The following is a 27785-nucleotide window of genomic DNA, read 5'->3' on the forward strand; positions in this document are numbered from 1 at the left end:
CTAAAATCCCTGTGTTTTCCGTCGTTGTGCGCCAGAAAACGTTAAATTTTGTGGCGTGTTGGGATCTTCATCTATTGTAAATAATCAAATCGCGTTCGTAGTTACTTTGATGTTAGAGAATGCTATCGAGCACCTATGGACCAGCATTATCTGATGGCCTAAGTAAATGTGTCCATTTGATTCAGCCGCAGCTTTACACACGAAGTAAACTTTTCTATGCGAGGCCAAATTATGTTTGGCCGTTTATTTCTACCACATCAATAAGTTAGGAAAAGGCGAGTTTGCTGCCATAACGGTTTTTCACATACGCACAGGTGTAATTGAAGTCAACTTTCTCCAAACCAAGTCAGAAATTCTATTTGAAGTTGAATTCCCAGTCTACAGTGTATTGGACTAACTTTCAATTATGTTTATATAATAATTTCCATAGCAAACGATTGCGACTACAGCATTTCATTGGATGTTGTTACCTTTCCGTGGCCTTAGGTTCACAGCTGCAAAAATCAATACCGTTTTTGTTGATTAATTAATAGCAAGGTCTAGCTTGTCAAATAGTTCCATGATTTCCTCCAAGTTATCTTTTTTGTAATTTTTGCGTAAGAGAACCTTCGCGTCGTAACCGTTGGATTTAATCTCAATTCCTAGTTCAATTAAATATTTGACCGCGTCGAATAGGTTTTCATTGGAATTAGATTTGCACAGGAAATGCAGCGCATTCCTTCCGTTTTTGTCCTTTGCATGGCTATCAGTTCCAAGGTGAATCAACAGTTTGATGGCTTCAATTAAATTTGTGCTTGCATTTTCCTTGCAAAGAACATGGAGTGCGTTAGTTCCGTTGTCACTCTTTGCGTTTACGTCGATTCCGAGTTGGATCAACTTATCGATTCCATCCATTAAATTTGAGGAGGAATTGTTACCACACAGGAAATGGAGTGCGTTTACCCCGTTGTTGCTCTTTGCGTTTACGTCGATTCCGAGTTGGATTAACTTTTCGATTCCATCAATTAAATATGAGGAGAAATTATTTGCGCACAGGGTATGGAGTGCGTTTAATCCATTGTCATCCTTTGCGTTCACGTCGATTCCGAGTTGGATCAACTTTTCGATTGCATCAATTGGATTTGAGGATGAATTGCTTCTGCAAAGAGCATGGAGTGCGTTTAATCCATTGTCATCCTTTGCGTTCACGTCGATTCCAAGTTGAATTAACTTATCGATTGCGTCAATTAAATTTGAGGATGAATTCGTTGCGCAGAGGGCATGGAGTGCGTTTGTTCCGTTGTTGCGCCTTGCGTTCACGCCGATTCCGAGTTGATTTAACTTTTCGATTCCATCCATTAAATTTGAGGATGAATTCGTTGTGCACAGGAAATGGAGTGCGTTTGTTCCGTTGTCGCTCTTTGCGTTTACGTCGATTCCGAGTTGAATTAACTTTTCGATTCCATCCATTAAATTTGAGGAGGAATTGTTACCACACAGGAAATGGAGTGCGTTTACCCCGTTGTTGCCCTTTGCGTTCACGTCGATTCCGAGTTGGATTAGTTTTTCGATTCCATCCTTTAAATTTGAGGATGAATTCTTCGTGCACAGGTTATGGAGTGCGTTTAATCCATTGTCATCCTTTGCGTTCACGTCGATTCCGAGTTGGATTAGCTTTTCGATTGCATCAATTAAATTTGTGGATGAATTCCACGTGCACAGGGCATGGAGTGCGTTTGCCCCGTTGTTATCCTTTGCGTTCACGTCGATTCCGAGTTGGATTAACTTTTCGATTCCATCCATTAAATTTGCGGATGAATTCTTTGCGCACAGGTTATGGAGTGCGTTTGTTCCGTTGTCGCGCCTTGCGTTCACGTCGATTCCGAGTTGGATTAACTTGTCGATTCCGTCAATTAAATTTGTGGATGAATTGTTTAAGCACAGGCAATGGAGTGCGTTCGCTCCGTCGTCGCGCCTTGCGTTCACGTCGATTCCAAGTTGGATTAATTTATCGATTCCATCCATTAAATTTGAGGATGAATTGTTACCACACAGAAAATGTAGTGCGTTTGCTCCGTTGTCGCTCTTTGCATTTACGTCGATTCCGAGTTTGATTAACTCATCGATTGCATCCATTAAATTTGGGGATGAATTTCTTGCGCACAGGAGATGTAGTGTGTTCAATCCGTTGTCAGTCCTTGCGTTTACGTCGATTCCTAGTTGGATTAACTTGCCAATTGCGTCTATTAACTTTAAGCTTGAGTTGTTTGCACACAAAGTGTGGAGTACGTTATAGCGGTATTTATCTTCTGCATTAACATCATTTCCGTTTTTGATTAAGAACTCGATTGCATCAGTCAAATAAGGGCTTGAATTGTATGCGCACAAATAATGGAGTGCGTTTCGTCCGTCGTTGTCTCTTGTTTTCACATCTAGTCCTCCTTGAAGTAAACGCTCGATTGTGCCAATGAAATTAGTGTACGAAAGGTGTACGCGGCGGAAATGGAATGCGGTAAATCCGCCGCTACTCTTAGCGTTCATGTCGTTTCCGAGTTGAACTAACTTATTGATTGCTCCAAATAAATTTAAGGATGAATTCTTTGAGCAGAGGAAATGGAGTGCGTTTAATCTGTCGATGATTTTTGCGTTCTCGTCGATTCCGATTTGGATTAATTCTTCCGTTTCGCCAAATAAATTTGATGATGAATTGCCTTTGCACAGGAAATGGATCGCATTCCTTCCATTTTTGTCCTTGGCATGGATATCAATTCCAAGGTGGATCAAAAGTTCGATGTTTTCAATTAAATTTGGGCTTGAATTGTTCTCACACATGTAATGGAGTGCGTTTCGTCCGATGTCGTCAGCTGTATTTATATCTACTTCGTTCTTAAGTAAACCGTTGATTGCGTCAATTAAATTTGATGATGAATTGGAAGCACAGAGGAAATGGAGGGCGTTTGCTCCGAATTCACCGCTCTTTGCTTTCACATCAATTCCGAGTTGGATTAACATTTTGATTGGGTCTATTAAATTTGAACTTGAATTGAATGCACACAAAGTGTGGAGTACGTTCATGCCGTTGTTGTCTTTTGCGTTTCCATCCATTCCGTTTTTGATTAAGAATTCGATTGCATCAGTTAAATGCGGACTGGAATTGTATGTGCACAAAACGTGTAATGCGCTCAGTCCTTCGTTGCTCTTTGCGTTTCTGTCGATTCCGCGTTTTATCGACAACTCAATTTCATTAATTAAGTTTGAGTTTGAGTTGTTTGCACACACCCAATGTAGAGCATTCCATCGAAGCTAAATAAAGAAAATAATTAGCGTTAAAGCCCGTTAAATTATTTTCTCGATTAATCCACGTTAATAGCTTTTTGAATGTGCACAAGATTTTTACTTTCGTTTAAATGGATTGAAGTTCAGTAACAACATCTATTGATGCGATCCTCTCAGTAGGTTTAGTGGTCAACATTTTTGTTAACAAACAGCGTGCCCAATGTAAATTATGAATTTCTACGATGAAAACGTATCGAAGGATTTAACGTTAGTGACTATATGTTTGCGAAAGTTATCATTCTTATTTAGAAACTTACTATCCATATTAATTGGTATATTCTGTTTGATGTTTGTCATAATTTCATCGTTTGAACCGTACAGATGGTTTCCATTCAAGAGGATGTATCCGAAGACGAGGCCTTCTGCGAAGACATCGCTGTTCACTGTACCACGATTTCCTTCCAGGACATTGTCAAAGAGAATTTCGTAAAGCTCAGGAGCTAACCAAAATTGATTTCCTTTGTATCCACTCATTGTGAATGTTCCTCGTTCATTCACGGTTCGGCACAATCCAAAATCACTCCACTTTAGCGTGGCTTGTTCGCCTTGGTCAGTCATTTTTACGGAAATCAATATTTCCTCCGGCCTGACACCTCGGTGAACTAAATCTCGCGAATGGATATATGCAAGTCCTGAAGCTAAATGGAGGAACATTTCGATAGGGAGTGGTATAGGTCCTTTATATTTCCTACGATTGTCCGAGTTTAAGAACTGCTGATCCAGTGATGCGTCGCAAAATTCCAAAGCAAAATATCTAAAAGGTCAATAAATGTACAGTTCTGTGCCTCATCCAAAATGACACTGAAAAAAAAATCTTACTTGAAATATTCATCTCTTTCGAAATGAAGGAGTTTGACAACATTCGGATGGTCTAATTGTTGAAGAGCTTCAAGCTCGTTGTCTGGTCTGACTGGTTCACCCATCAGTTCAACCCGTTTGATTGCAACCTTTTGGCCTTGAAATGTACCACGAAACACTGAACCGTAAGCACCTCTTCCTATTAAATCCTTCTTGTCGTACTGCATTTTCCCGACGTTCTCATTTGCGGCAGTATTTGAAAAAAGACCCGGCTCGTCAAATAGTTTTACGATTTTTTCCAAGTTTTCTTTTTTGTAATTTTCGCGTAAGAGAACCTGCGCGTCACAACTGTTGAAATTTATCTCAATTCCTAGTTGAATTAAAAATTTGATCGCGTCGAATAGGTTTTCACTGGAATTATATCGGCACAGGAAATGGAGCACATTCCATCCGTTTTTGTCCTTTGCATGGATATTAATTCCAAGTTCGATCAACAGTTTGATGGCTTCAATTAAATGTTGGCCTGTATATTTCGCGCAGAGACTATGGAGTGCGTTTTTTCCGTCTTTATCGTTTGCGTTCACGTTGATTCCGAGTTGGATTAACTTGCTGATTGCGCCAACTAAATTTGAGGTTGAGTTGTTAGTGCAGAGATAATGAAGTGCGTTTACTTCGCGGTCATCCTTTGCGTTCACATCGATTCCGAGTTGGGTTAACTTTTCGATTGAAACACTTAGATTTGAGGATGAATTGTTTGCACAGAGAGCATGGAGTGCGTTCAATCCGCGGTCATCCTTTGCGTTCACGTCGATTCCGAGTTGCATTAACTTTTCGATTGCATCAATTAGATTTGAGCTTGAGTTGTTTGCACACAAAGTATGTAGTATGTTCCATCCGTCTTTGCTCCTTACATTAATGTCGATTCCATCTTGGATCAAAAGTTCGATTGCCTCAGTTGGGTTTGAGCTTGATTCTATTGCATATAAGGTTTGAAACACGCTCAACCCGTCATCGGACTTTGCATCTTCGTCGACTCCAACCTCAGTTAAAAACCCAATCACGTCGATTAAATTTTGGCTGGAATTATTTTGACGTAGCAAATGGAGCGCATTCCATCCGTCCTTTTCCTTTGCATTCGCGTCGATGCCGAGTTTACAATTTGATTGCATCAATTAAATGGGGGCTCGAATTGTTTGCACACAAAACGTGTAGTGCGTTCCATCTGTTTTTGCTGGTTGCGTTCACGTCGATTCCTTGTTGAACTAACAACTTGATTTCCTCCAATAAGTTTGTGTTTGAATTATTTGCACAGACCCAATGCAGAGCATTCCATCCATTTTCGTCCTTTGATGTTATATTGATACCGCGCTGAACTAAAGAATTGATCGTTTCCAGAAAGTTAAATTTTTGCTTCTTTTTTGCACATAACTGAATCAATTTTGCTTCTTCGTCGACAAGCTAAACAAAGAAAAAATTAGTGTTACAGGGCGTTAAGTAATTTTGACGATTAATTCACGTTGATAGCTTTTTTAATTTTCACAAGATTTTTACTTTCGTTTGAATCGATTGAAGTTCAGTAACGACAGCTTGTGATGCGATTCTCTCAGTAGGTTTAGTGGTCAACATTTTTGTTAACAAATGACGTGCCCAATGCAAATTATGAATCTCTATAATGAAACACATTAAAGGGTTTAACGTTAGTGAGTGTGTGTTTGCAAAAGTGTCTGCTTTTAAATTGAAACTTACTGTCCAAATTAATCGGTTTATTTTGTTTGATGTTTGTCATGACTTCAAAGTCTGAACCGTAGAGATGTATTCCTTTCAAGAGAATGTAACCGAAGACGAGGCCCTCTGCGAAGACATCGCTATCAACTGTACCCCGTTTTTCGTCGCCGTTGCTTTCCAAAATTTCGGACAACTCGGGTGAAAACCATTTAAAAGTTCCTCGGATTCTACTTATTGTGAATGATCCTCGTTCATTCACTTGTCGGCACAATCCAAAATCACCCCACTTCATCGTTGCCCGTTTGTCTTGGTCAACTATTGTGACAGAAATCAGAATGTTATCCGGTTTAATATCTCGGTGAACTAAACCACGCGAATGGATATATGCAAGGCCTGAAGCTAAATGAAGGAACATTTCGATAGGAATTGGTATAGGTCCTTTATATTTCCTAGGATCTTCCGGTTTAAAGAAAAGCTGATCCAGTGATGCGTCGCAAAATTCCAAAGCATAATATCTGAAAGATCAATAACTGTGCAGGTTCTGTTTCTCATTCAAAATGACGTTTTAAAAAATCTTACTTGAAGGTATCATCGCTTTCAAAATGAAGCAGTTTGACAACATTCTGATGGTCTAATTGTTGAAGAGCTTCTAGCTCGTTGTCAACTAAACGGACTGATTCGCCAACCAGCTCAATCCGTTTGATTGCAACCTTTTGGCCTCGAAATGTACCACGAAAAACTGAACCGTATCCACCTTTTACAATAAAATCCTTCTTGTCGTACTCCATTTTTCTGACGTTTCATTTGTGACAACGGTTCAACTCATTTGATTGTACTTGAAGACTAGCGAAACAGGGACGTGTGCAAGTTGCTAGGGGAAAATTGGAAACTAGACAATCAAAATTTAAATCGCTTGGAGCTTATCAGTTAGATTATTTGTTGAACATATCTTAAGTTGAAAGCATTGGGAAACGATAACATCTGTCTGAATATCCGCTTGTCTTATCCATGAAGTCACTTCTATACTTAACGTTGATGCTTTGCCCAATGATTTTCATGTTTAAAAAAGCAATTTACATGTTTTCAGAACGGAATAAACTCCATCGCTAGAACTAAATTTTAGTTGACACAATTTTGTACATGACAACTTATATTACCGCGCGTCGCTGCTTAATTTTTCACGTTGTGCCGTTCTGCGGTGGTTGCGTCCTATGCTATCCCCTTATCTAAAGAGCAATGACGGGCTACTCATATTAAATGCGTAAGCTACGCATTTACCTGGTCCTCATCAGTTAAGAGTCTTATTATAAATAGTTAATAAATAATGAAGTTTTATTTGGTTTTCAAAAAAGCGATGGCATAACCGACAACAAATTCATTTTCGAAAAAAGAATTTAAAAAAAAATGTGCGATGTTTTATTCGAATGTCGCCATCATCGACTAGTTTTGCAATATTTTTTGTGTTTGTTTTCTAATTGTTTTGAAACCATTTCCGTTCAAGCGTCGTGTACATAAGAAACAACATTGTCCATCCTCCTGACGTTATTCCCTCATCCTTCACGAATGTCTTTTTAAAAAAAACTCGTTTTTGTACATAGGACGTGAGAAGAAATATTGCAATTCAAACAGAGGATTTCTTTCAATGAAATCCATCGCAACTCTGTACTTCTCGATGCATGCCAATTTTTTCTCTCCATTCCTTAATGTTTTTTTTTATGTTTTGTCTCTTTTCTTGTTTTTTTTCCCGGAGACATAAATGGACACAAAAATGAACAATTATCAACGGACGAAGGCTCAAATTGCTTCCTTCCAAACGTGAACCCGCGTGCTGCTCTTTTCTTCCCACTTTTTTTTTCAACCTCTCCATCTGTTTTGATCCTGCTTTTTCTCTTTTGTTTATTGCGTCTTTTTTTTACGTTGTTGTACAGTTTTTCTATTTGTAAAGTTGATTCGTAAAAAAAAGAAAAACAAGAATAAATGCCGTAGAAGCAACTTAGATTTTAACGAATTCTTTAAAGTCTGGTGCAGATTAATGCAACTGAAGACTACTGAAAAGGGAAGCGTTTGAGATGAATTTGAAAGTAATATTTGAATCAGATTCTTAGTAAATTTGTTGATTGGTTAAGATTTTCTGTATGTGATTCATACTTCGCGCGCTTAGAAAAGCCTAGCCCTCTCGCGTTTTTTTGATCAACTATTTTCGCACAACGATGCCACATCTAGATTTTCAAAAATGTTGTTCGAAATAAGAACATCTGGCAATGTCCTAGCGACATCCGCCCTTGCCAAGTGGAATGATTCATTTGGAAATGTGTAGAAATGGCGACGTGTTCCAGCTTTATCAACCTGAAATCCTGTACACTGAGGTGCGTATACTGCTAAGAATTCCGAACGTGAGGATTTTTATTTTCATTTTGTTTTAGGTGTGCCACTGTAGCATATAATCATCCTAAAATAAGAAAATTTCAACATATCAAAGACAATGCCATTGGAAGGTCGAAAGTTTAGGTGAGCACACGTACGGGGAATCCTAAATGTATTTGCTGACGTGTAGTGCATTAAGCAAAGAAGAGGATAGCAGTACAGTGCTAAAACCCGTAAATCTTTTGGTTGGAGAAGTATGAAACCCCAGTAAACGTTATCTATCACTTCAATACAAAGCGGCATTTAGTTCGAAGGCCTTTACAAGATATCTGCTTGCTTAAGGCAAATGTCAGCTGAAGTATTAGCTTTAGGAGTTGTGTACCATTATAGTTTCCAACACTTTCATGTTTCTAAAACTTAGTTATGTGTCTCTTCCAAGCAGTGCATGTTGCCTTAAAGTAGAGTGTGTAATCTAAGCAAATGTTTATTTGTTTTACAGAGAACCGAGGAGGGTGGTAACTATTTCATGGCTGTTTTCTGTTGACCCGTTTCGCAGCACTGTCATACAGCTGATTACTGCAGAACACAGGGAATGTGCACAAGTGATGTAATCCATGAGGGTTTAAAGCAAGACATTCATTTGCTTTTTTTGAGAATGCCATTCTATATTTGAGTGAGACTACAAAAGTTTTATCTATTTCATTAAGCCCAATTTTCAGTTCTCCATTTTTTTTCCAAAAAAAGTTTTTTAATAGTTAACCATGTCTCATTTCTTACTTCTTTGATAGCGAGTTTTTATCCTTAAGGCGAGTAATAACTTCCTCCTCTTACCTAGGGAAAGTGCCCAGTAAAACTAGAAATGGCTCTGGAGCTCTTACATGTAGGCAGATGCATTGCGGAAAGCTTCGTTTTCACAATTGCGCCGATTTTTATATCCAGAACGCCTATTAGGTCAAAAATGGGACGAGTGAGTTATATGAAACACGTTTTGATGAAATTCCAAACAAATCTACAGAAAGCAGGCCATGGATATTGAATCTTTTGTTAAAGATAATTGTTTAAACTTCCCATATTATGAGACAAGGGTGTGTACTTGGAAGACCGTTATTGTGCATAATTACGTCTGTTGATTTATAATCTTGCGTACTTTTACCTGAAAATGTTTTGCTGAAGGTAAAAATGTTGGATACTAACTATATATTTAAAGATTCTGTTGGACTCTGGTCCACAGGTCACTCTAATTTTTTCGAACATATTCTCTTATTGTCGTGGCTATCCATTAATTGCTTTGTTAACTGCCAATTACGTTTGGCTTTTGTCTTTTCTGTAGGCAATCCAATCTGATATTACGACCTATTCAAGTTTGCTGCGTCCATCAAGATACCGTCGCTGTAGGTAGAAATGCAGACGTTCGCGCATTCGATGTCCTTATTTTAAACTTACAGCAAAAGTACGGCGATAATTACTTAAATAAAAAAAATAATAAGCACCAGTAAAAGTTTTTAGTATAATTTTTTCCTTTTTGCAGGTTTTCAGAAAGTGCTATGTTTGCTTTACGAAGAAAATTCCCGGACTCGCAGAGAAATTTTACTTAATGACATCTAAGTACTTTTTCTTTCACGTCATTCTTTATATTTTAGTCCAAATATTTTCTATCGTTACAACCCACATTTAGATATTTGCCAGATTCCGCACACAGCTGTGAATTTCTACAAACCAGTCGATGGTAAGAATAAAAGATAAGAGAAAGTAGCTTAAGAGCAGTCTAGTCCAAAATTTGTTTCATGTATGATGAATTCACCTGTAGTACGGACAATGACGTAACGGCGCTGGATTTGGATTCCGGATGTGACATCAGTATTTCCAGTTTCGATTAACATGGCGATAAATCAGGTATTTACATATATTTTAAATAATTATAATCTCTTAAAGGGTGACGTATCACTTTCTGCAGAAGCTGGTGGAAATGTTAAATTTCTATACGAAGCGGATTCCTGTATTTTGCTTTAGGACTTGTGAAATAAACCAGAGGTACGCATCGCCGCCATTGAATCGAAATTTTAAGGTTAGTAACTTTATTCTGATTATTCACATTATTACGCGGTTGCATTTCATAGTAGACCTGATAAGGTTACTGTTTGAATGTTAATTTTCAAAGGTTGTATTCTTATCCTAAAATCCCTGCGTTTTCCGTCGATGTGCTCCTGAAAACGTAAAATTGTGTGGCGTGTTGAGTTTCCATGTCTGTTTTGTAAATAATCAAAGGGCGTTCGAAGCTAATCTTAAGGCTAGAGAATATTATCAGGCACGTCTAGATCAGCATTAACTGATGCCCCACGTAAATGATTAATGGAACCTATCGTGTCCCTTGGATGCAGCCGGAGCTTTGCACACGAAGCGAGCTTTGCTATGCCAGGCCAAATTATCTTTGGCATTTTGTTTTTGCCACAGCAATGAGTTACGAATATGAATTCGAAAATTCAATGTGTTGCCTGCGAATTTGCTACCATTACAGTTTTATCACACACACACACAAACAGGTGTAACTGTAGTGAAATATGTTCTAATCAAATCAGAAATGCCCATTTTGATATCCAATTTCTAGTCTAGAGTGTATTCGATTATCTTGTTTACGAAGTTCAGATAATAATTTCCATAGCAAACAATTGTGACAACACGCTTTCATTGGATGTTGTTACGTTTCTCTGGCCTTAGGTTCACAGCTATGGATTTCAACATCGTTTTGGTTGATTAACCATTTCCAGGGTATGTCTTTTCAAACAGTTTTAGGATTTCCTCCAAGTTTCCACTTTTGTAATTTTTGCGTAAGAGAACTTGCGCGTCATAACCGTTGGAATTAATCTCAATTCCTCGTTCAATTAAAACCTTCACCGCGTCGAATAGGTTTTCACTGGAATTATATTCGCACAGGAAATGGAGCGCATTCCATCCGTTTTTGTCCTTTGCATGTATATCGATTCCAAGGTGGATCAACAGTTTGATGGCTTCAATTAAATTTTTGCTTGAACTTTCCTTGCAAAGAACATGGAGTGCGTTTGCTCCGTTGTCGCTCTTTGCGCTCACGTCGATTCCGAGTTGGATTAACTTTTCGATTGGTTCTATTAAATTTGAACTTGAATTGAATGCACACAAAGTGTGGAGTACGTTAAAGCCATTGTTGTCTTTTGCGTTTCCATCCATTCCGCTTTGGATTAAGAATTCGATTGCATCTGTTAAATAAGGACTGGAATTGTATGTGCACAAAACGTGTAATGCGCTCAGTCCTTCGTTGCTCTTCGCGTTTGTGTCGATTCCGCGTTTTATCGACAACTCAATTTCATTCATTAAGTTTGAATTTGAGTTGTTTGCACACACCCAATGTAGAGCATTCCATCCAAGCTTTAAAAAAAAAGAAAATAATTAGCGTTCAAGCCCGTTAAATTATTTTCTCGATTAATCCACGTTGATAGCTTTTTCAATGTGCACAAGATTTTTACTTTCGTTTGAATCGATTGAAGTTCAGTAACGACAGCTCGTGATGCGATTCTCTCAGTAGGTTTAGTGGTCAACATTTTTGTTAACAAACTGCGTGCCCAATGCAAATTATGAATCTCTACAATGAAAACATATCAAAGGATTTTACGTTAGTGAGTATGCGTTTGCGAAAGTGTCCGTTCTTAAATAGAACCTTACTATGAATATTAATCGGTATATTCTGTTTGATGTTTGTCATAACTTCGTCATCTGAACCGTAGAGATGATTTCCATTCAAGAGAATGTAACCGAAGACGAGGCCCTCTGCAAAGACATCGCTGTTGACTGTCCCACGATTTCCGTACTTGACGTTGCTTTCCAGAATTTCGTACAACTCAGGTGCAAACCAAAATCGAGTTCCTCTGATTCGACTCATTGTGTACGTTCCTCGTTCATTCACGGGTCGGCACAATCCGAAATCACCCCACTTCATCGTTGCCTGCTCGCCTTGTTCAGTCATTTTCACAGAAATCAGAATGTTTTCCGGTTTAATATCTCGGTGAGTTAAACCCCGCGAATGGATATAGGCAAGTCCTGAAGCTAAATGGAGGAACATTTCGATTGGGAGCGGTGTAGGTCCTTTGTATTTCATCTGATCGTACGATTTTAAAAAAAGCTTATCCAATGATCCATCGCAAAATTCCAAAGCAAAATATCTGAAAGGTGAATAACTGTACAGATTATGTTCCTCATTCAAAATGACGGAAATCTTACTTGAAGGTATCATCGCTTTCACAATGAAGCAGTTTGACAACATTCGGATGGTCTAATTGTTGAAGAGCTTCAAGCTCGTTGTCAACCACGGGGACTGGTTCACCTACCAGCTCAATCCGTTTGATTGCTACCTTTTTGCCTTTAAATGTACCAAGAAACACTGAACCGAATGCACCTCTTCCTATAAAGTCCTTTTTGTCGTACTGCATTTTTTTTAACGTTTCATTTGCGACAGTATTTGATACGACAACGTTTCAACTCACTGATTTGATTGCACTTGAAAACTAGCGAGACATGTACTGTGCAAGCTGCTAGGGGAAAATTTGATACTAGACAATAAAAACCGAAATCGCGTTAAGGTTATCAGATATGTTGTTTGTTGAGCATATCATAAGTTGAAAGCCCTTAAAAACAATAGTATCCGTCTACCTGATTATCTGCTTGACATATCTGTGAAGTCAATTCAAAGCTTTACGTTGAAGTTTCGCCCTATGATTTTCATGTCTAAGAAAGCTATTTACATGTTTTCGGAACGAAATATTCTCTCTTGATTCTACTGTAATTTTTAACTGAATCAAGTTTCTAAATGTCAACATGTTTCATCGTGCGTCCTGCCTTCAGTTTGCACGTAGTACCACTCAAGTGAGGAACGATTTTAGTAAATTTCATTTGTTTATTACGTTTTATTCAAACTAATGTACTTCGTACTTTTATTGATCATAGATGTAGAACGTCTGTTCCAGTTATGAAGAAGAATACGCGAATCTGCTGTGTAACGACAGTCAATATTATAAGCGCAAAACTTTTTTCACGTGAACATTTTTAAGAATAAAATGTCAAAACGGATGTTTGATTCCCGCGAACGAGCACGAATGGTGGCATATTTGCTGTAAGTGCCTCCAACCAAGCCATGTACAGTGGGGCACTGAAGGCTCCTTTTCGAGTTACGGGTAAGGTCCTTATTTAATTTAAAAAATCAAGTGTGATTAACAATTGTTATTCTTTTAGGCCAGTGAAATCAAAGTTTCTAACATGAAAACCAAATTCGAGTCGGATGAATGGTCTAAAAGTAATTCCCGTAATCGCAGGTAACGATCGGTCTTATATTGGAAAGCTTCAAGCTCTCCGTCCGTTAACTGACGTCCCTCTAAAATTCAAAAATGGAAACAATCACCAAAGATTATTTAATGAAGAGTATACCGTTAGTTGTCGATTGTACAAGTGGCCGGATTAAGCCATCGAACCACTTCTTTGTTTTGCTTTTTGGAGGTTCATTCACGTCAGTAATAATCACAAGATCAGAGTAATCAATCCGGAATTTCGATAGCAACATTGCCATTCTTGATAATTTTAATGAAAACTGGTAAGTTAAATTAGAATTCCTAATTTTTTGAACAGGCAAACTAACCCGATCTGTTCTTTTTCTAGTTCGTGGACCCCAGACGCCGTACAGAAAATGCGCAATTTAGTTTCAGACCAATTGGATCGGCTGTTTATGATAACGGGCAGCAGAAGTGTCAATCCTAGTTAAATGGAGTGACAAAGAAGAATTAATTGGAAATACTGGAACTAATTCAGTGCTTCTACTACCTCCATCGTCACTGAGCCACCAAACGTCGATAGTGTCTTTCTTCTGTTTTCTCTGGAACAAGATGATGTTGTTTAGCACGCTCTTCGGTAGTGGATTTCCAGCACCATCCCTGTAGAATGAAATGCTGAAAGATCGGCAGGATGATATGAAAGGTTCCATACCGTAGGGTGATTTTCTCTTCTGGCTTTTTATTTTTTGTCTTTTTGTCTTTCTTGGTAATGTTTACAGGTCGGATTTCGATATGGACGGCGGTACACTCTGCCGAAGGCTCAATGATTGTAGGAATAGTTGATGTCTCTTTGAAGGTAAAGGAATGAGTGAATATATTAATCGTGTGATTGCCTCAGTTATTCAATAACTTACCAGCTACAATGGAAGCATCCTTTGATTTATTTTTCTTGTCTTTAACCTTTTTAATAGGCGGTTGCGGAATGAGATCGTCAAAATCAGCCACAATGTCCGTACAGTCCAATCCCTCTTTGAGACGAAGGATAGCCACGGCTACTTGCATCTCGAATCCCGTACTGCAGTAAACGTTCAACGTAAATGTAAAACCAAAACGTTATACTTTTCTATCTCGTTCGAGCCATCAGTAACTTACTGTATAGTCATCACGTACTGATCCAATGAATTTCTATCACAGGTTGACCAGTTATTTTTGAACCCCATCATCAGGATGTTGGGTTTGACTTTGCCTATTCCTGCGAGGCCAAGCATTGCAGCCGTCCCTGTATGGAGTTTTGAATTATCAGCAACGGAACAGAAACCCTTGATGTTTGTGAACCGCAAATATCTGTAGGCTTTCTGTTGCAGTTTTAAACGCGCCTCAAACGTTAGCTTTTCCTATTTAAAAAGATAAGAATTTGTTGTGGCGTAAAATCAGTAAAGAATAGGGAAATTACCTCGACTATATTGCCGCATATCATTAGCGAATTCTTCTTACAGATGAGATAAGCAAAATCAACTAATGCAGGACGAGTGTTTGGAGGTCCAGTTAGAACCAAAATCTGCGGGCGATAATTTTTAACGTGTTCTTCAATATGCACGAGCTGTTGAATGCTTGTTAGAGCTGCTCGATAGGTCTGCGCTTGAGTGGACGATCCCCAGTTAACCTCTTCGATAAATAGCATTAAATTTTATAATTGGTTAATATTGTTTGAAATTTAAAAAGTGAAGCTGAGGGTTTTACCTGGGCTTCGATAAAGAACCACCAAGTAGAAAAATAGGACGATGGCTATTGTTATCATCGCTGTGGGAAGACTTATAAGCATCATGCAACCGATCGACATAATTCCCGTTAACAGACTCAACCACGTATTGTAATACTGTGGATTAAAAAATTTAAAGTAGCACCCTTTACAGTTTTCCAGCCAAATTTTATTACCTTAAAAGTCGGGCGCCATCCAATCGGTTTAATTAAGCTGACATGGAACGTCGAGAAATTCATTAAGGCAAACGTAGCAAGAAAGAAATTGGAAATGAGCAGCGCAATCATGTCCAGTTCAGCTGAAGAATAATGTTATTAGTCAATTGATTAGTATTTTAAAAATTCCTGCCTACCGATTAGCACGAAAGCCATAGACAAGAGAAAAGTAAAAACATAAGCTCGATATGGCGTTTTCGATGGACCGTAGCCTTTCCCTAAAAAGCCAACCATCCAGTACGGGTAAAGCTTATCGGCTGCGATGACTTCGAGCAGGGCTGGGCAAGAAACGAAATCCGACAGAGCAGAACTTAAAGTCGCCGCAAAACACCCCACATAATTGAGCGGAGCGAAAGCAGAAACCAAAGTCATTGCCTAATTTGATGAATTGTAACAAGTTAGTAGTTTTGAACGTAGAAAAAGGCAACACTTTTCTTTCCCACATGTTTTTACCCTGATAGTCGTAATAAAGTCCGTAATTACATTCATTAAATGTGCAGTTCAGATTAGTTCCATTATGCAGATCCTCAACGTTACCAGTTGCTGAAAATTATCGATTTGTATTGAGATTCAATTATTATTAATGGCTAATTTAATTACGAAACGAAACAATGTTATTTATACGTCACGGTATAAAATAACGGCGATTTATACCTGCACGAACAACCGTAGCCGCACAGATCATTGCAACTCCAGCGTACGAGATGCTGCAAATAATGATAGCTAAAATTGTCCCTTTAGGAATAGCTTTATTGGGATCCTGTGCGAAACCAAAAATAATTCATTTAGTTTTGCTTATCTACTTGAAGATTTGAACTTTAAAAAAAAAGGCGTTTACCTTTAAATCTCCGGATACGTTGGCTCCAGCAAGAATACCAATACTGGCTGGAAAATAAACTGAAAAAACTGTAATGAAATTTTGAACTTGACCGCTGGTGATGGCATATCCCGGTTTCCAATTTTCGTTTAGCAAATCGACTGCAATTAGAAATTTGTGAAATATTTTTTTTTTATTTAAATATCTTTTTTTTGTTGTTGAAAAAATAGGATAATTATGTGGACGTTACTGCTGTATCCAATGAATCCCCTTGCTTCTTCGGTCTCGGAAGTTGGCCCCATGATGCTTCCAGTTATAAAATTGGTAAATGCCGCCAACATAATGACGAACATAACATCCTTCATCTGTTTAAGTAATTTACATTTTTATGCTGTTGTTTCTTTTGTTATTTAAATAAAAATTATTTTACTTTGGTTTCATATTTAGCTCCAAGTCCGCAGATGGTTGAGATGAATAGCAGAGTGATGGTGCCGATAATTCGAATATCGTTGATTCCTCCATCAACGATAATTACCCCACCGTACTCTTTCATCATGTCCTGCACGGAGTGCGCGAAACCAACTACATTGAGGGAACAATCCATAGCATTGGCGATGGCGAAGATGATACCAATTGAACCGCCAAACTCGGGACCAAGTACTCTAGACCTGTGGTGTTGCAGGAAGGCAACATCTAAGCTATTGCTTTCCAAAGGCAGTTTGAAAAATGACGTCTAATCTGGTATAACTTACATGATAAAGTAAGTTCCACCTAAAAATCATATTATAAAATGTCACTTGAGAATAATTGAAAGATCTTTGAAATATTTAGGTTATACCCCCGCCAATTTCTCCGTTGGTTGAGATGGCCGACATCGACAAAGCCGTCACCAACGTGATGAATGTTGAAATTGCGATGATAATTAGAGTTTCACCTAATGAGCGCGATTTCAATAGGCTTAATCATTATCCAAATAATGAAAGTTAATTACCTATTCCTGCTTCCCCAACCACCCATGTCAATCTCAGGAAGAGCATAACACCCCAAATGCTCATCATATTGCGAATGAGGACACCTTCAATCCAGCCAAATTTGTCACGCGTGGAATTATCATGGTATGCTGCTGCTCCATCCTCGTCTACCGATTGCTGATCGTTACGAAAGTAATTGAATTCGCTATTTTAGAACTAAACAAGAGAATGCATTGCATTTCAGAATAATACCGCGACATTCCCGTTTTGATTAAATTGGTTGGTCAGTGTTGGTCGAGTGACTGAGTATTGACTCTTGTATCCTGCTCTGTAGTTGTCAATGTGAGGGGTGGCATCATGACTTATCTTGCGATCCGTGATTTTGGGAAAACTCAAGGTTGAATTTGCTCCGACTTCTCCGTAATCTGACGGGACGTTTTCGCCACTTTTCTTCGGCTCCTACAATCGTTAAGGTAAAATAATAATATTAAGCACAGATTTTGACTATTTTGTTTTAATCAAAAGTTTCTAGTTCTTACAGAGATCAAATCGCTCGTATCCATGATTACACCAGATGTAATTGTAGACAGTGTGATCCGGCGGTGTGGGCCCTCGCCTACTGGTTTTCGCACTGGCTTGTTTCTTCGTTCCTGGCATAAGAACGCAATTATTATGTGAATTTACCACTGACAAAGATGTCACAACTTCCATCAAATCAAGATTTTTTTGGGCATGGATTAACTACTCACAGATAAGGTATTAAAAATTTTATCTGTTAAGTTTTATTTAACTTTCTATCTCACAAAAAAATCCGGTTTATTCGTACATTGACCTATATCGTGATGTAGCATTTAACTGTTATTTGCACGCTGTGACTGATTTCAGAGGTGATGATGGAAGTATTCAATAATTCGCGTCATTGTTATGTAACGTACGAGTACCATCACATTTTAGCATGACGAAGTTATTCAAAAAAAGCTATTGATCAGCAAAAGGATCAGGTATACATGCTTTATAAATTTAGATAATTAAATTGTTTGTTACAGATGTAACAAATTACCTCGGTAGAAGATTTCCTCATTGTGTCTTTCAACTCCTCATCCATTATGTAGTATGCCTGATTTGAATGAAATTTAATGTTAAAAAATAGCCACAACGTTTCCTAACCAAGAGAAGAATCTAGAGACACTGTATAGATAACAGTCTAGAGACACTATCTCGATAATTAGTGGTGCCTTTAAGTGTGGATGAGAGCTTTATTCCTCTTCAAATTTTCCATAAGAGTGTCTTGTTTTCCAATGTATGGGTGTATGTATGGGGAATAGTACTTTACAAAGTCAAAGTAATAGATAGAAACTCCTATCAAAGTTCATTAAATAGGCCAAAAGTGACGTAAGATGAAGAGATCTTTATCGAAATCTAGACATATTCCTTATCCTATTACCTTTGTGATCGTACCTTTGAAATCATATTTTGTTTACCTAGTCCTACTAAAGAAAAATCTGCGGGAAATTTCTAATAATGTGTTGCTGAGAAAGGTAACTTAAAATTTATACTAAATTCATTTGTAATTTTTTAACCTGAAAATGATTTCCTGTGTAGCTCATAACACAGTTTGCGAGAACACATGCAGCGTATTTTGATAGCAGTAACGTAAGGTATTGAATGTTCGCTTGACTTTTCATTTTGCTCGTTAGTTACCAAGCCGGTTTTCCCCAGCAACGAAAATATACCAGCTTAATAGCTACGCAATATAATTGCCGAAAAGAAACGAATCATCTAGGAATTTAAAAGCGAGGGTGAGAAAAGCTAGATCTTTCTCTTAATGACATGGATTGAAATCGAACCATTATCATGGACATTGCATTAAAAATAACCGTTTTAGAAAAACAAAACTCCGCTAGATGGCTCTGTTTCAACTATCGATTTTAGTCCTGTCTGTACAGATTAATCGATTGATAGTGAGGGTTTTCGACTGTCGACCACCATCACGCTGGGGTGAAAGGCTAATCGTATTAAGGTCTGGATGCTATTCAGTGTGGTGGAGATATCAGGTTAGTCCAACAATTAATCTGCCTAATTCTGTGGAATCAGTGCAATTCGAGAAATCGAAATTTTTTTATTTTAAGCAGTGCATACACGAAAGATATTTGAAAGCACTTGACTTCATTTACTTTTCTCTGTATTCCCATGCTTATTTTTACAGTCAAGGTGTGCAAGTTTTGAACAAACGACCAACTTACAGGATTGCAAAGATGAAGACTGCATTCCAAATATGATCCTAAATTAAAATCAAAACTCTTGGTAACCAAATCAAAGGTATATAACAGACTGTCATAAAATTCAAGGAACTTCGTTAAAAGTTTTTGATTGTTCTATCCAAGTCTACACCAATTAAAAAGCCATCATGTTATACACACGAAACTTTGATACTCAATTTGTAAAGGCTGAAACCTCTGGTTGCTGAAGACATAAATTCCTAGTATAAAAGAGACCTATTGGTTGGTGGGGTATTAAGAATACCTAGATGTGATAGCCTGCTTCTTCTTTTTCTTGCTTTGCTTGTTTTTCGTGACACCGAGCACCACAGCGCGCCTTCCTTCAGTGTCGGCTGCTGACTGGGATTCGTCTACGGAATCCACGCTGCTCATGGGGCTAACTGGCGAATTAAAGAAAAACGAATAACATACTTTCTGCCAGTATAAACCACAAAGTGGTTTATTCAGGATAAAGTCGCCGATATCGGCCAATATTTCTGTACAATCTAGTCCTTCTTTATTGCGAAGAATAGTGACTGCCACGTTCATTTCAAAACCAGCCCTGAAATGCGTAAAATAATTTACTTAAGTTCAGTTTTCGTATCATATTGCATTATAAGCTTACGTGATGGCCAATACGTATTGATCTAATGAATTTCCTTCACAGGTTGCCCAATCATTTTTGTATCCCATCATGAGGATGTTGGGTTGGACTTTGCCTACTCCTGCGAGGCCGAGCATTGCAGTCACACCCGAATGGAGATTCGAATCATCCGCGACGACACAAAATCCTTTGATGTTCGTGAATCGCAGGTACCTATAAGCCTTTTGTTGCAGCTTTGGACGCATATTGTACGTTAGCTTTTCCTGTTGCAATTGCAAAAAGATTTTTTACGCCTTATCTTAAAAAAGTCAAGGGAAATGTCGGTTACTTGGACTATGTTCCCGCAGATCATCAGCGAATTATTCTTACAAATTAGGTAGGCGAAATTGACTAAAGCAGGGCGGGTATTGGGAAGTCCTGTTAGGACTAAGATCTGTGGCCGGTAGTTCTTGACATGTTCTTCAATATGAACAAGTTGTTGAATGCTTGACAGCGCGGCCCTATATGTCTGCGCTTGGGTAGATGATCCCCAGTTAACCTCTAGAAAAAAAGAAAGCGTAATGTGTTGCATTTTGTATCCCCCATTTTTTGCAAGTAACTCACCTGGTTTGCTGTAAAGAACCAACAGATAATCTTTAAGTATTGCGCTTTTGATTCAAAAGAATTTAAATGGCCAATGAAAAGCGTCTATACACGAGATGTCCATAGTTTATTGGCGTCGGGAGAAAATTGGTTTATTCATCTCATTTCCATTTGCGTAAAAGAAAAATGGGATTTTTAAAGAGCTGCGTGTTTGACTTAATAAACGAAATGGCAACGCGTAAATCAAACGGGCCTCTCTGATCGTTAAAATTCCCTATTTTGCATATTTTTCCCTCTTCGATTTCTTGATTACAGGCCATTTGATTTACGTCACGTTGCCATGGACTAACAAAATAAATTCACCTGTCGAGAGATGAAACGTCCGGCCTGACCATTTTTTTTTTGTGTGTATTTCTCCCCTTCAACTGGAAGACACAAAGTGCAAATGTCAGTTGGAGAGCGTGTGAAACATCGTACAAAAGAGGGTTGAAATTATTATTTCCCCCAGTAAATTGTACGTGCAGTTAAATAAAGAAATGCTTGTTTACTCCCCTCCCTCTGGTTATTTCGATTTTTCATCGTTCAACGCTAGACCGCCACTCTTAAACCGCATCCGGTGTGCCGTTTTCACATTTCCATGCGTGTGTGATTTTTTCTTTCTTTCTCTCAAAGTTCTAATGTTACCTGATGTTTGAAACCGTTTCCATGTCTGGTGTCATATCCATTGAGGAAAGAGTAGGCCATCGTCCTCAATTGAAGCGCAAAATGGCGGTGTGACATCTTTCTCTTTTCTTTTTTGTTTTGTTGTGTGGATGTATAAAAAAAGACCTTTATGATATTGACACTTTGGCCTCATTTTCTGTATAGTTTTGTTGGCGGTGGCGCTGATTGTCGGTGTGGCGTTGGCTGTGGATGTTCGGGTCGGCGAGGACGTGACGCTCGAGTGCCGTTTCAACCCGGCGCTGATGGACAAACGTCACACCTTCTACTGGATCCGCGCCAACATCAAAGAGAAGGACAACGTCGCCATTGGTGACGCAGGTAACGCATATTTTTTACCTGGTGTGTCTGAGAAACTTTCATTAGCGGGGGTTGAGGGGTTGGGTCATAGAACATACATAAATATTTTAAAGACGTGGCTTGGGGAATATATATTTTTCTTCTATTGAAGTTGAGAAAAGAGGGACAGACAGCCAGCCCCTTGAAGAATGCATTTATTATATATGAATATGATATTCAGCAAGAGAGGGGGGAGACTCGACAGGAGGAGTTGTTGGTAGACCAGGTGTTCCACTGCCCTCGAGGGGTTCACTACCAACATTTGATTAAAGGCCATGCCTTTAAGGCATTTTTCATAGAAATTACAACAAGAAGGGGTACATCATTAACTTAAAAATTGGGGTTTCTTTTCCTATTTCTATAAATAAAATAGCAGAGGAATGTGATGATGATTGGTTTTTGATTGTTTTTATTTTTTAAAACTGAAATTTTTAAATTTTCCTTGAAAAATAAACAGAATCAGTTTCAAGCCGGCCGAGGGCCAGTACGACTTGCTGGTGTCTGGTGCCACTTACGACCGCGACAATGGCCGTTTCGAGTGCCGCCTCAAGGAACAAGGGACGGGCATTGAATTGCACAGCCAATCAGTGGATCTGGTCGTTCTGGTCCCACCGTCCGCTCCCCAAATCAACCCTGTCAGTCCCGTAGCCGTCGAAGGACAACCCACTGAATTGGTTTGTTCCAGCGCTGGAGGCAGTCCCGATCCCGTTTTAAGGTAAATAAAACCCCCTCCGATTAAATTTTTAAATAGAATTTTAATTTTCAATGTTCAATCGGGCAGATGGTACCGGAAGGGAGAAGCGAATCCGTTGGAAGGTGCGATAACAAAACCGGGCGGAAGTCGAAGTGTGGCGACGCTATCGACGCTGATGGTCCGACCGGAAAAGGAAGACGATGGCTCCGAGTACCGCTGTGTGGCCTGGAACCGCGCCATGGACACCAACGACAAGAAAGAAGCCAACGTCGCACTCACTGTCAATTGTAAGTTTTCTTATTTCTTTTAACATTTTAAAATAGCCCAGCCTGAGGCCATTTTTTAAAATTTTAGATGCTCCGAGAGTGCGTGTCAGTCCTAGCCCTTTGAGCGTCGAACGTGGCGGATCTGTTCAGATTCAATGCCAAGTCGATGCCAAACCGGCCGTCTACAGCGTCCGTTGGACTCGATCGGGACGTTTCATCGCCACTAGTTTCAATCATACCTTGCGATCCGTCAGCCTCGATGATGACGGCGTCTACGTTTGTTCGGCCGATAACGGACTGAGTCAAGTCGGAGAGGCTGAACTGCAATTGGACGTACTCCATCCGCCCGTTGTGACCGTCAGCGAAGCTCGAAAGGAAGTCGACATTGGGGCCAGCCTCTCCGTCCCTTGCAACGTCTCGGCCAAACCCGCGCCCACCTCCATCGAATGGATCAAAGAGGACGACGTTCAATTCAGATCTAATGGTCCAGTTTTGAGACTTAATAGAATCTCAGCCAACGATAATGGCCGTTACGTTTGCCGGGCAACTAATACGATCGCATCGGCCGAACGATCTGGCAACGCCACGTTTCAATTGCTCGTCAAACACGAGCCCGGGACGGCCCGCATTTCGCCCGAAGAGCCGATCGCTGTCGATGAAGCTTCAATCACGTTGACCTGTGTGGCCGATCCGCCCGGCTGGCCGGTGCCTCAATATCGCTGGTGGAAGGCTGGAGCCGAGGGGACCATTTTAGGCACGTCTTCTGAACTGACGATCCACGTGGCCCGTCAAAACAGCGAAGGCACTTATTATTGCCAGCCGAACAACGACCTGGGCACTGGCGGTTCCAGTTACGTTCATTTGCGGGTCTTTCAACCGCCCCGCTTCATTGGCCAGTTGCCGCCCGTCTTGCAGAAAAAAGCGCAAGACGCTGATTTTAATGTGACGTGCTCTGCCCAGGGCAAACCGAAGCCATCCATCACGTTGCTCAAGGACGGAGTCGAGATGTTGCCCGGCAGCAGTTCGGACGCATACGAATGAATGACGGACAAGTCTGAAGGTCGAAACGCCATCTTTACCGTCCGTTCGACACGACGTTTTCACGGCTCTGAACGTCCGGCTTTGTCTCAATTAACGGCCGATGATCGAGGTGTTTATACTTGCGCTTTTGAAAATCAAATCCGTCGCATCGAATCCACCTTGACGTTGAAGATCGAACACGCTCCCATTTTGCTGGATCATCGGCCCAAAGTGGCCTCTAATGTCGGATCGTCCAGCGTCCAGTTGCTGTGCCAAGGGCAGGCCTACCCTCGTCCCAATTTCGAATGGTCTTTACGCGACGTGCCCATCATCGGCTGAGGGGGTGATAGCAAATACGAAATGAACGTGACGTCGATGACGGACAACGGTCACGACATCTACCAGGGCATTTTGAGAATTAACGACGTCAAAGAGTCCGACAACGGCGATTACACTTGCAAAATGTGGAACGCTGAAGGCGAAAATGCGGCCGCCGTCCGTCTGCAAGCGACCAGCGCACCGGAGAATGCGACCAATTTGAGAATTGTCCAGTCGGGTTACGATTCGCTGACGCTCGAATGGGACGAAGGATTCAATGGCGGATTTGAAAATACTATTTACACTGTCCTCTATCGGGCCGTTTCTTCAAGCAGCGATGCTGGCCAGCAACAAGAAGACGATTGTCAGTATGCAAATCCGTGTGTTATTCGAGGTCTGGAACAGCTGCAATCGTACACGTTCCAAGTGCGGGCAGAGAACACGAAAGGCAAGAGCGCGGTGAGCAACGCCTTAACGGCGTCTACCGTCGTCGATCTGTCCCGAATTCCAGAGCCGAAACAAGTGACGTTCGAGCCCAAAACGAAGACGATCTCGTTCAACGTCAACTCGCAATTGCCTTTGATGGCCATGGTGGAGAGCCGCATCGAAGGCGATTGGGCCCTTTCGCAAAAGATTTCCGTCCGATCGCCCGTCAGCCGCGAAGTGCTGGACTTGGTGAAAGATGACGTCGATGATGTCCGCATTAAATTGTGTCTCGAAATGAACACGACGCTGTGCAGCGAGGCCGTGGTGGCCGTGACGGGTGACCTCATTCAAGAGCCGACCAAGTACATGGTGGCCATCATCGTGGCATGCGTCGTTGGGTCCCTCGTCTTGGTTTTGTTCGCCATCTTTTATTGCTATCGGCGCAAACGGGCGCAAAAATTAAAGAAGCTGCTGGAAATGGAGAAGGCCCATTCGGCCCGTCCGACCATCGGCCAACAGCAACAACAACAGCAGCAACCTCCTCCGCCTTATTACTGTGGCCTGGAGAATAAAGGACGCGATCAAAGTTTGATGAATACGAGTCACGGCAGTATGCTGGACGATGCGGCCAGCAAGAACGCCCTGTACGCTACCCAAAATGGTTATGGCTACGCCGTGGCCAGCGCTCAGAATAACGGACATGCCAACGGCGATTGTAAGTCCCATTTTCATTTGATTTATTTTGATTTATTTGAAATAATGGATAAACTTTAAATTAGGGGTCAATATGGCGTACACGGAACACAGTTATTCCAATTCGAACAATGGCGGCTCTGTCAATTCTCAAGACTCTTTGTGGCAGTTGAAATTGGCTAGCCAAAATGGCGGCGTTGGCGGAGTGAATGGAGGCGATCACCAATTGGGCAATGGAACGCTGCCGGGCAGGTCGTACCACTATGACCCAATGACTCACGGCGGATACGGCGGATTCGAAGATTACAGTCACTACCCGCCCAGCACCGGCGATGATTACATGCAGCGCAATAATTACGGCGTCGTGACGGCCAATGGAGATCCTTACGCTGCCGTCCATAAAAATGGCAAACGCATGGAACATCTCGGTATAGTCTTTTCTTATTTCATTCACGTGAACGATGACGCTGATTTTTTAAAAATTTGTTCTTAGAATCAACATATCACAACGTGAGTGGCTTGCCAGATCCCTACATGGAGGCCGAACCGGAGGAGATGAAACAGCAACAACAACAGGGGCAACAACAAATGGCGCCACCGCAGCACATTTCCCTCTCGTTCGACGAATCGCTCGAGAGTGGCTACTCGACGCCCAATTCGCGGAATCGCAGAGTCATCCGCGAGATCATCGTCTAGAGAAGATGCTAATATTATTATTTCTTTATAAAGATTTACGATTATTAGATGTTGTACAACTCCCTTCGTCTCCCTCTCTCGCATCGATCTAATTTCAAATCAGAAGTGAATGACCTGACAACGTTTTCGCCGTGTGTGCCAAAACACCTTTCGAGGTTTTACCATTTAACGGAGCGACGACAATCATCACCATTTTCATCACCTCTGATGGCCGCCATCTTTTTTGGTTGATTGGCTAAAACGAAAAACAAATTTTCCCTATTTGGTTTTTATATTTCTTGAAATAACAAATAAGAATTGAGTTTGGATTGTGATAGGAAGGCTCATAGAAGGATATTCATGTGCTGCCCTCTAGTGGGGAATGGGGGAATTTGCCTGCCTGTTATTTGTTCTGTCGCCATTTTGATCTCGCTGAAGGAAAAACAAAAACGGAAAGAAGGGAATACTGATCAGTTAGAGGTCGTGTTATAAATAGTTAATAAATAATGAAGTTCTGTTTGATTTTCATAAAAGCGATGGCATAACCGACAACAAATTCATTTTCGAAAAAAAAAAATTAAAATTAAAAAAAAAAATGTGCGATGTTTTATTCGAATGTCGCCATCATCGACTAGTTATACAATATTTTTTGTGTTTGTTTTCTAATTGTTTTGTGACTATTTCCGTTCAAGCGTCGTGTACATAAGAAACAGCATTGTCCATCCTCCTGAAGTTACCCCCTCATCCTTCCCGAATGTCTTAAAAAAAACTCGTTTTTGTACATAGGACGTGAGAAGAAATATTGCAATTCAAACAGAGGATTTCTTTTAGTGAAATTCATCGCAACTCTGTACTTCTCGATGCATGCCAATTTTTTCTCTCCATTCCTTAATGTTTTTTTTAAAGGTTTTGTCTCCTTTCTTGTTTTCTCCCGGAGACATTAATGGACACAAAAATGAACAATTATCAACGGACGAATGCTCAAATTGCTTCCTTCCAAACGTGAACCCTCGTGCTGCTGTTTTCTTTCCACCATATTTTTTTTACAACATGTCCATCTGTTTTGACCCTAGTTTTTTCCCCTCTGTTTTCTGCGTCTTATTTTTACGTTGTTGTACAGTTTTTCTATTTGTAAAGTTGATTCATAAAAAAAAGAAAAACAAGAATAAATGCCGTAGAAGCAACTTAGACTTTAAATAATTCAATAAAGTCTGGTGCAGATTAATGCAACTGAAGACTACTGAAAAGGGAAGCGTTTGAGATGAATTTGAAAGTAATATTTGAATCAGATTCTTAGTAAATTTGTTGATTGGTTAAGATTTTCTGTATGTGATTCATACTTCGCGCGCTTAGAAAAGCCTAGCCCTCTGGCGTCTTTTTGGTCAACTATTTTCGCACAACGATGCCATATCTAGATTTTCAAAAATGTTGTTCGAAATAAGAACATCTGGCAATGCCCCAGCGACTTCCGTCCTTGCCAAGTGGAATGAGTCATTGGAAATGTGTAGAAATGGCGACTTGTTCTAGCCTTCTTAAATCTGAAATTCGGTACATTGAGGCGCGTGTACTTCTTATTAATTTTCGACATGTGGATTTTAATTTTCATAATCGTTTTTAGTTGTGCTGTTGTAGCATATAATCAGCATAAAATTAGAAAATTACAAACATTTCCAAATTAAAGACAATTCCATTGGAAGGGAAAGATTTTGATGAGCACACGTGCGGGGAACCCTAAATCTAATTGCTGAAATGTGTAGTGCATTAAGTAAAGAAGAGGATAGCAGTACATTGCCAAAACCCGTAAATCTTTTGGTTAAACATAATCTACAAATTCAATGATGAGTGAAAGAGGTAATATGGAAATAACTAAATTTGCTAATCAAAATTCCAGAAATTCTTTTCATAGAAATGTTTAACAAGAAATGGATTGATATCCAA

At 40.0% G+C, this 27785-nt stretch overlaps 2 protein-coding genes and 1 long non-coding RNA gene across 3 annotated transcripts; 1 reads left to right on the forward strand and 2 right to left on the reverse strand.

Moving 5' to 3' along the window:
- Positions 1 to 499: 499 nt before the first annotated feature.
- LOC132088149 (putative ankyrin repeat protein RF_0381) lies at positions 500 to 2991 on the reverse strand. Its single transcript, XM_059496205.1, has 2 exons — positions 1344 to 2991; positions 500 to 1010 (listed from the first exon to the last, which is right to left on the reverse strand). Exons 1-2 carry the CDS (start codon positions 2989 to 2991, stop codon positions 523 to 525), a joined length of 2136 nt encoding a protein of 711 aa, XP_059352188.1. The 3' UTR covers positions 500 to 522.
- Positions 2992 to 8129: 5138 nt separating this feature from the next.
- Positions 8130 to 8906, forward strand: LOC130694596 (uncharacterized). Its single transcript, XR_009002087.1, has 3 exons — positions 8130 to 8204; positions 8262 to 8346; positions 8702 to 8906. It is a non-coding gene; the product is annotated as an uncharacterized LOC130694596 (long non-coding RNA).
- A 1908-nt stretch (positions 8907 to 10814) lies between these two features.
- Positions 10815 to 12659, reverse strand: LOC130695443 (serine/threonine-protein kinase/endoribonuclease IRE2-like). Its single transcript, XM_057518579.2, has 4 exons — positions 12451 to 12659; positions 11896 to 12392; positions 11700 to 11815; positions 10815 to 11601 (listed from the first exon to the last, which is right to left on the reverse strand). The coding sequence occupies exons 1-4, from the start codon at positions 12657 to 12659 to the stop codon at positions 10954 to 10956; spliced, it is 1470 nt and encodes a 489-aa protein (XP_057374562.1). The 3' UTR covers positions 10815 to 10953.
- Between the last annotated feature and the right edge of the window lie 15126 nt (positions 12660 to 27785).

This window comes from Daphnia carinata, chromosome 7 (genome assembly GCF_022539665.2).
Source record: "Daphnia carinata strain CSIRO-1 chromosome 7, CSIRO_AGI_Dcar_HiC_V3, whole genome shotgun sequence".
In the NCBI taxonomy this organism is placed as follows: Eukaryota; Metazoa; Arthropoda; class Branchiopoda; order Diplostraca; family Daphniidae; genus Daphnia; species Daphnia carinata.